At 40.9% G+C, this 9,885-nt stretch overlaps 1 protein-coding gene across 3 annotated transcripts in view; it reads right to left on the reverse strand.

The window, feature by feature from the left end:
• Cgas (cyclic GMP-AMP synthase) overlaps positions 1–6,254 on the reverse strand; it is a 22,236-nt gene extending 15,982 nt beyond the window's left edge. For all 3 annotated transcript variants that reach the window (XR_007348558.1, XM_048805687.1, XM_015487905.2), the window contains exons 1-2: positions 5,358–6,254; positions 657–876 (exon numbers count right to left, since the gene is read on the reverse strand). Coding sequence is in view for 2 of the 3 variants with exons in the window: in XM_048805687.1 (XP_048661644.1) it covers positions 657–876; positions 5,358–6,239 (1,102 nt within the window). In the remaining variant the exon portion in view is untranslated. The remainder of the gene's footprint in view (positions 1–656; positions 877–5,357) is intronic.
• Between the last annotated feature and the right edge of the window lie 3,631 nt (positions 6,255–9,885).

Genomic DNA, 9,885 nt, shown 5'->3' on the forward strand with positions numbered 1-9,885 from the left:
TTTTTACATGGTGCTAAGGATTGAACCCAGGGCATCACACGTACAAGGCAAGTGCTCTACCCCTGAGCCACAACCCTAGCCCCTGAGTAAACTTTTAAAGATACAAAATCAATCATTACTCCTTGATTAAAACCTGGATTCTCAATGAACACAGAGTAACATCTAAATCCTTTTCCAGGATCGACAAGTCTTTCCTGAAAGTTGCCCCTGCCTATCACTCTTCCCCTTGTTCACACATTTTGTTCCTTGAGTAGGTTCTTTGCTGCCTCTGGGTCATGCTCCACTCCAGTACACACCCCCAGATCACTCACTGCAATTCAGTGTTAAGTTATTTATACTGTGGCTCTACTAGATTATGAGCTTCAAAAGGGGATCCCACCAATTTTACTCAGGCACATTTATCCAGTGATACAGGCAGCAGTTTAGTAAGTACTCAATGGAAACCAAAAGAGAGCCAGTCAACACTTAAGAAGAATACCAAGAAGATGCATCAAAGGAAAACCAATGGTAAAGAAGATGTTTCTAGAAGGAAGTAGCAATCAACAGTCTGTGGCAGAGAAGTTAAAAAAAAAAAAAAAAACAATCAGGAGAAGGATGTATGATGGTAATTTCTGAGTAGCATTAGACCTTTAAGAATCAAAAGCCAAAAATCTTACCTTTGATATTTTTAATTTCATCTTTAATGATTTTCCTAAACTTTAACAGCATCTTAGAAGCTGACAATATTTCCTCTTCTACAAAGTGCTTCAGAGGATTTCCTTTGGGATTTCTTTTGAACTTCACAAAGTAATGAGCACCACTATCACAATATTCTTCTAGCTGAATTCTGGGGACTTCCAGTTTAAACATGACATCAAATTCATTAGGTGCAGAAATCTAAGAAATAGTAAAAATAGAACTGAAATGTATGCTTGTGAATATGTTCCAAGTAAATGCAATTTTTTTCTTGAAATTTCCACTTGGAATCCTACTTTGAAAAGCAAGATTTTTAATATTTATGCCCTTTGGGAGTGGGACTACTGAAGCTGTCGATAGATGGAAGAGTATTACTGGTTTTAGTATGTAGGTTCTACTCTCAATTTTTTCTTTTTTCTTTTTTTTATCATAAGCAAGCATTATTTTTATAATTAAAATAATTTTAAATGATATAATGTAAGCTTTTGGAATCTATACCAGGTGGGTTTTTTTTTTAGTTTGAAACTTAATAAAATTACAAACCTTTAATGTGCTACCTTTTATACCATAAGATAGACACTGCAGCCACCCTCCTGTCACAATGTTCTCAAAAATGTGTATAACTACCTCCTGGCCACCTAAGCAAGGGCTGTCTCTATGGCTGCCAGCCATCAAATGAGTGTGAGCTCCAAGTCATACACTACCTATGAACTACAGTATTTGCAGGAGCCTCAAAGAATCTTCTTTTTCATCCTTACAACAATAATACAACAATCATAATAAATATTTTCCTTTGTTAAAAATATCACAAGTATTAATTTAGCTCATGTCTTTAGTTTTAAGTACTGCGATTAGACTGTACTGTTCAATACAGAACAGAGTAACCATGTCAGACCTGGTGGCACATGCCTATAATCCCAGCTACTCAGGAGGCTGAGGCCAGAGGATCACTAGTTAGAGGCCATCCTGGCAACTTAGCGGTACTAAAATTTAAAAAAATGAAAAGGCATGGGGATGTAGCTCAATTGTAGAGCACCACTGGGTTCAATCTCCTGCACACACAAACACACACAAAATCAAGTAACCAACATGTCTATTAACCACATGAAATGTGGCTGGTCCAAATGAGATATATTATGTAATGGACTCCCCCAAAATCCATATGTTGGAGCCCGAACCCTGAATGTGACTCTATTTAAAAATAGGACTTTTAGAAAGTAATTAAGGTTAAATAAAGTCATAAGAGTGGGGCCCTAAACCTGACAGAATTGGTGGCCTCTTAAGAGGAAGATCACATGCACACATATGCACATGCACGGAGACAACCATCTGCACAGCATTAAGAAGGTCCCCACTGGAACCTGACCAGGCCAGCATGCTGATCTCAGACTTTCAGTGTCTAGAACTGTGAGAAATTTATATTTCTGTTGTTTAAGCCATCCAGTCCATGGTATTTTGTCATGGGCAGCCAAAGCTGAGACATACTGTGAGGTGAAACAAATACTTGGAGGACATGAGTAGGCATGGTGAAGAGCCTCCCCAAATCTGCTCTTCCATAAGAACACAGGCAGAAATCATAAAATTCAGCTTTTTCAGAACTCTACAAACTAACTAAAGGCTTACAACAAACCAAGGAGGATATATTCAAGAAAAAGAATCCTGAGCTTTGAAGCATTCTAACTTGCCTATGTCTACTCCCAGCACCACAAACCTTCCCTCCTCATTCCTACTTCCTGTCAGTTACTTTCCACCAAGGGTTATTCTGACTTCTAGAAGGGTACATACTATATGATTCCTTTCTTATGACTTTGCCTCCTTAGGAAAGTCATAAGAAAGGAATCAAACAGTATGTACCCTTCCAAATCTGATTTCATTCAACATTGTGAAATTCAATGTTTTGTTGTGTTTATTGGTAATTTGATTTTTTTCACTCCATATAGTATTCCGTTGAAGTAATATCGAATATGTTCACTCATTCTTTTGACAGATATTTGGGTCATTTTCACTTTTGTTTTGATGTTAGGTATCAAATCCAGGGCCTGTCACCTGCTAGGCAAGTGCTCTACCATTGAGCTACACTCCCAGTNTTAGAAGGTAAATCCTCCAACATTTTCTCCTTTCGGTTGCTAAGTCCTTTGCATTTCCATATACATCTTTTAATCAGGTTGTCGATTTAAACAGAACAGTGAGTGGATTTTGACTGAGATTGTACTGCATCTATAGATCAATCTAAGGAAAAATGAACATGATATAGCTTTCCATTATTTAATTCCTTCTCAAATGGTTTAAGTTTCGAGTATCTTCAGATAAGACATTAATTTGCAGAATACACAGAGAACTCAAAAAACTTAACAGCAGAAAAATAAATAACCCAATCAATAAATGGGCAAAGGAAATAAACAAGCACTTCACAGAAGAAGAAATACGAATGGTCAACAAATATATGAAAAAAAAATTCAACATCTATAGCAATTAAAGACATGCAAATTGAAACTACACTAAGATCCCATCGCACTCCAGTCAGAATGAATATAAGGAACAGTAAATGTTGGCGAGGATGTGGGGAAAAGGGTGTACTCATACATTGTTGGTGGAACTGCAAATTGGTGCAGCCACTATGGAAAGCAGTGTGGAGGTTCCTTAGAAAACTTGGAATGGAACCACCATTTGACCCAGTTATCCCATACCTTGATCTAAACCCAAAGGACTTAAAAACAGCACACTACAGTGATGTTTATAGCAGCTCAACTCATAATAGCCAAGCTATGGAAACAACCTATGTGTCCTTCAACAGAAGAATGGATAAAGAAAATGTGATATTATATATATATATATATATATATATATATATATGATGGAATATTACTCAGCCATAAAGAAGAATGAAATGGCATTTGCCAGTAAATGGATGGAACTGGAGAGTATCATACTAAGTGCAATAAATCAATCCCAAAACACCAAAGGCTGAATGTTCTCTCTGATTTGTGGATGCTTACCCAAAACGAGAGAGATTGGGGAGGGGAATAATAGAAATAGACAAGACTAAACAAAGGGAAACAAAGGGAAGGGAAGGAAGGGGGAGGAGAATAGGACAGACAGTAGAATTAATTGGTCATAACTTTCCTAGCCTTGTATTTGTATACACAATCAGGATAACTCCACACCATGTACGACCACAAGAGTGAAAACCCAATAGACTAAGTTACACTTTATGTATGTATATTCTGCCAAAATATATTCTACTGTCATGTATAACTAAGAATAATTTTTTTAAAAATTTTAGTGTCTTTAGGAAGATATTCAAAGATGAGTATGGATCTTGAAAGACACCACCCATCCTTTCTTCTGGAGCCCATTTATTTATTCATTGCCATGAAATGCTTGTGTTAAGCCTTAGAAATAAAATATGCATAATATTAACCTGTTCTCTCTTGTGTGCTTTTTATAAAAACACCAAAGAGGAAAAGAAAGAGTTTAAAATCCTAACACTGTAAATCTAGTTTTTATAATTATCCACCTACTGGAAGAGAACATCAGTTGCATAAAGTTAATATATAACTTTAAAATAAATTATGATTACTTAATGAACATATATTATCTCTCTTTCTGTACACGATTTTACTGAGTTCAAGGAGATACATCCGGGCTGGGGCTGTAGCTCAGTGGTAGAGTGCTTGCCTAGTATGTGTGAGGCACTGGGTTCCATCCTCAGCACCGCATAAAAATAAATAAATAAAACAAAGGTATTGTGTCCATCTACAACTAAAAATATTTAAAAGACACACACAGAGAGAGAGAGAGAGAGAGAGAGAGAGAGAGAGAGAGAGAGAGAAAGAGAGATAACCCAACACTTAGAAAACTTACTGGCCAGACCAAAAACACAATCAAAGGAATCTGACACTGGTCAGGAAACAAACTTCTGGCAGGAGCTTGCTCCCAAACCTTCAATTTACAGTAACATGTTACTCCAGTAACTCAACTATCCACGAACAAATGGAGCTGTGGAACACACACTTAAAACCAATTATATCAGATATGTGTTTAGAAATTATGCTTTTTAGTAGATGTAGAACATTTTTTTTAATTTTAAAAAAATATCACTCACTATGAACTTTCCACAACATCTGTACAAGATTTTGGAAAGAGGCAGGAGGCCCTGGGTTCAATCCCCTGAAGCGGCAATGAAATAAAATTGAAGAGAGAGGGAGGGGTTGCTTGGGGTGGGAGTCTGTAGGGATAAGGGGAGACTGAAGATATTTTTCCACCTCATAGGAAAAAGTTTCTTAAGTTAATTTGGTGGGATTTTTTCACAGACAACTTCAAATGATTCAAGTCGGAATTTGACTTGGGACCTCAGATCAACACCAACCACACATGGAATTATTAAAGGAACTCAGTATGTATCTGTTTGCATGAATGAATCTATAAATTTGAATTCCTTCAAATCAGTGTCTTGAGAGTAGCTGGCAATCAGTATGTGTGGGTTGCATGGGAATGTAGAGATGAATAAATGAACCGACAATTGCTTGTGGTTCTAATTAGAACTGTGTCACAAGTCACCGAAGAGTCAGAGTCTGCGTTACCTCCGAACAGAAGTAAGGGATCCCGAATCAGGGGAAGTGGGGAATACGAGACTGGGGAAACGGGTGAGGAAGTCGCACCCCGAAAGCTGTGTAGCTCACCTTCACGCGCTCGTAGTAGCTCCCCGTGCGCAGCAACTCGACACCTTTGAACTCGGAATCGAAGTCCTGCAATCTCCGAAGCAGGTGGTCTACGACCTTGTTCACCACCTCGGCTGCGGCTGAGATTTCCTGGCGCCTGAGCCTCAACTTCTCCAGCACAGCCCGGGGCTTCCAGCCGCCAGGCGCCCCTTCCTTCCCTCCCAGACTCGGGGCCCGGAGCGGCGGGACGGAGCAAGGCACTTCCGTGGGTTCAGGCTGGGGTTTCTGTTCCCGACCCGAACGCGCGCCTCCCTCGCGGCGAGACCCTGCCCTGGGAAGGGGCGGCCCCAGGGCCGCAGGAGGCTCCATTGCCTGGGCTGGAACCGTGCGCGCCACGATTCGTTCGGTGCTACTAAAGCCCGAGGGCGGCGCACCCTTCGCGCGCAGAGATGGCTTTTTCGATCGGGCTCCGGGAGCACGTTCCAGCAGCTTCTCCTGGGGGTCCCGAGCGCTCTGGGTCTGCAAGGATTGGGACTCCCGGACAGGGCCGCCCTTTCCCACGGGTCGGGCGGCCCGGGAAGCAGCGGGAGACTCGCAAGGCTGGGTCAGGGCTACCCTCGTACCCGGCTCCGAAGGCTTGCGGGTGGCAGCTCCGGCTTTCGAAGTTATCTGAGTCGCCTTTCTGCGTCCGGGGTCCATGGCTGGTGCTCTCTGTGGCTCGAAAGAAGAGTCGACTTCGGGAAAAGGCCACGGAAGGAGGAACTTGCAATGACTGGTAGAAATGAAACTTAAAAATGTGGCGCGAACGCAGCGTCTGCGGCCTGGAAGCTGGCACTGGGAGGAAAACCACACCGGGAGGTCACGCGGAGCCACGCCCCCGCCGGGAAGTGGCGGGCTCTCCATCACCAGGTCGCCTGGCAAGTGCAGGCAGTGCTAAAGGCTTAGGGAACACAGGTAACTTCCTCAAGGACTTTGATGACCAAACACATTTGCTGGCACACAGTTTAAAACTATTTTGAAAAACTGCATATTTTTTAACATTTTAAGTTGACAGAGAATTTTTTTCAATGTAAGTTTAAATAGAGTATCTTGTTATTTTTAATGGGAAATAGAAAATATTCAAACTTTACAAGATAGAATAAGGATTGAAGTATTTCACTTTTATTTGACTTTGTTTTACGACATACTTTTTGTAATATTTTCTTTTTAGTTGTAGATGAATGTGCTATCTTTATTATTATTATTTTTTTAATGTGGTGCTGAGGATAGAACACAGTGCCTCACATGTGTGAAGCAGGCACTCTACCAGTGAGCTACAGCCCCAGCCCAACTTCTTTTTTTTCTTTTTAAGCATACAAAATCTTAAAGTTTCTATCCACAAGTCCTGGCTTTTTTGATTGATTGGTTGATTTTATATGAGGTTGAACCCAGGGCCTGGCACCTGTCTGGGCAAGTGCTGTATCACTGAACTACATCTCCACCTCAGACTCTCTAAAGCCCATCAAAACAACCTCCAGGCTGGGTTGGGGCCCAGTGACTGGGGTTGTGCCTCACTTGTGAGGCACTGGGTTTGATCCTCAGCACCACATAAAAATAAATAAAATAAAGGTATGTATCCATCTACAACTAAAATAAATATTTTTTAAATCATCAAGACTGCTTCTGTTATTGTGATTCCAGAGTATCTCAGTGTAGGCTTTCAAATATCTATTTACAAAACCAAGCTTCCTCCTTTATAGAAATACATTTTAGACAGGAACCTCCTGGGTTTAGAAAGCCTTGATTACTTTGTAAAAACTATCTTAACCATTTTTAAGTGTACAGTTCAGTGGCAAGTAGATTTACATCATTGTGAACCATCTCTATCAATCCATATCCAGTTGGAATCCATCTGAGTCCAATTCTGTCTTGAAAGACTGAAATTCTGTAATCTTAAACAACTCCCCCTCCCCCAAATTCTTGGAAATCACCACTCTTTCTGTGGTTTTACTACCCTAAGTACCTTAAGTCAGTGGAATCATACAGTATTTCTCTTAAACAAAATTATTACATATTGTAGGATATATGAGAATATGCTTTCTTTTTATGGCTGAATAATATTTCATTGTATATACATATCACATTTTGTTTATCCCTTTATCTGACAATGGACAAAAATTCCTTGATTTCTTTTCTTTTCTCTCCTTCCTTCCTCTTTCTTTTTTTTTCTGCTTCCCTCTCCTCTCTCCAAGTCCCACAATGGGATCCCTGTGGATCAAGCCCGTTTGAGTGACCTATTGACCAAAGTGATCCCCACAAAAACTAACAAGAAGGCAGTACTAGGTACTGTGGTACAAGCCAGTAACCCCAGTGACTAGGGAGGCTGAGGAAGATGGATAGCAAGTTCCAAGCCAGCTTTAGCAACTTAACCAGGCCCCCTGCAACTTAGCAAGACACTCCCTCTCAAAAAAAAAAAGGAGGCAGCCATGCATCCTCTAGAGATGAAAAAAAGGAGATCTGGAGCAGGTGGTTAATCATCTATAAGGTGGCAGTGTCAGGGTGCCCCCACCCAGCGTAATCCTACAGCCTGTTCCTACTTTCCCAGAAAACTTTCCCAGAAGAGATGAACACCTCCAATGCCATGACCCAGGCTGGACCAAGGCCCAACTTCCCATGTTGCCCAAACTCCAAACCCAGAAGGTGGAACCCATGGAGAAAGGCTGCTTTCATGGAATCCTGTAAATGATTTCACCACCAATTTGAAGCTCTCTTCCAACAGTCTCTAAAATCCTCTACAGTCCATTAGTATTTGCTTAACCAAAAATGTGTAAGGAACAATTCACCAGACCAGATCAAATAATAATTCTACTGCTGGTCTGTCAAAAGAGGAAAATTCCAGGGAAAAAAAGGAAAACTTTCTTTCTTTTTTTTTAATATTTTTAGTTGTTAATGGACCTTTATTTATTTGTATGTGGTGCTGAGAATCAAACCCAGTACCTCATGCATGCTAGGCAAGCACTTTACCACTGAGCCACAACCCCAGCCCAGGAAAACTTTTTTTGCTCAATCTTGCCACAGAGACCAGTGTCCAAATCACAGTGGGAATGACCTTTTTAGTTGAGTCTTGATGTGGAGCTTGGATTTTATCTAGTAAGAAAATCCATGAAATTAGTTTATGTGTATATATTTTATTTATTTGATTTTTACATCTTTATTCTGTGTGAGGAGGCGAGTGCTACTGAGAATTGAATCCAGGGGCACTTCACCACTGAGTTACATCCCCAGCCCTTTTTATTTCTGAGACAGGGTCTTGGTAAATTGCCCAGGCTGGCCTCTAATTTGCAATCCTCCTGCATCAGGAGTCTCTGGAATTGCAGGTGTCAGGCAAGTTATGGGTTCTTTAGCTCTTCAAGTTTTAAGGTAGGTGCCTGTGGCCCATGCCTGTAATCCCAGCAACTCAGGAGGCTGAGGCAGAAGGATCTCAAGTTCCAGTCCAGCCTTGGCAACATAGAGAAACCCTCAGCAACTTAGTGAGACCCTGCCCCAATAGAAAAAATAAAAAGGACTAGAGATGTTGCTCAGTGCTAGAGTGTCTCTGGGTTCAATCCTCATTACCACCCTCAAAATAAAGTGACATTTAACTCTACACTCTTTTGTATTTCTGTAAGGTTTAAACTGCACATAAAGAATGTTTATTTTAAATAAGATAACAAAACGATATATTTGAGAGTTTTTTTTTTCCTGGTACTGGGGAATGAAGTTGGTTTTTGTTGTTATTGTTGTTTTAAGACTTTTGCTAGATTGCTGGAGCTGAATCCTGCCTCAGCCTCAGGATCAGCTGAGATACAGGCAAGAGCCACCGTGCCTGGTTTTATATTTGATAATTTTAATAATCAGAGCAGTAAAACTGCAACATGGATTGCTTCTCTGCCTAGTCAAATTTCCTATCTGAGGAAGATTTTTAAGAATATTACATTTCAAGCCTGGTACCAAGGAGCAGGACTGTAACTCCAGCGGCTCTTATGTCTTAAGCCAGCCTCAGCCACGGGGAGGCGCTAAGCAACTCAGTGTGACCCTGTCTAAATAAAATACAAAATAGGGCTGGAGATGTGGCTCAGTGGTCAAGTGCCCCTGTGTTCAATTCTCGGTATGGCCCACCCCACCACTCCCAAAAAATTACATTTCATAAGCAGGACATTTAGTCTCCAACCATTTAATCCACTAATTGGCCACTATGAGTCTTTCATCCATCAATATATTTGAACTCCTTTCGAATCTATTCGTATTTTCAGACTCTAGTTTTTATAGACAAACTGAAGTCAAGCTGATAATGTACCAGAAAGCGATCAAATTTATTGTCCGAGGTGGCCATCTAGCAATAATGACTGCAACTCCCGGAAAAGCCAAAAAAGGAATTTCCGTGGGAACCCCCAACTCAGAGCTGTAAGTAATCATAAAGACTGGAGTTGACGGGAAAAGAATGCACCGACCCGCTGGGTCACGTAGGTCGTTAGGCAGTGTCTCTGATATTACAGTCGCGCCAAACAGCCAGTCAGTGGTGACGCTGGAC

This window comes from Marmota marmota, unplaced genomic scaffold, assembly GCF_001458135.2.
Source record: "Marmota marmota marmota unplaced genomic scaffold, marMar, whole genome shotgun sequence".
NCBI lineage: Eukaryota > Metazoa > Chordata > Mammalia > Rodentia > Sciuridae > Marmota > Marmota marmota.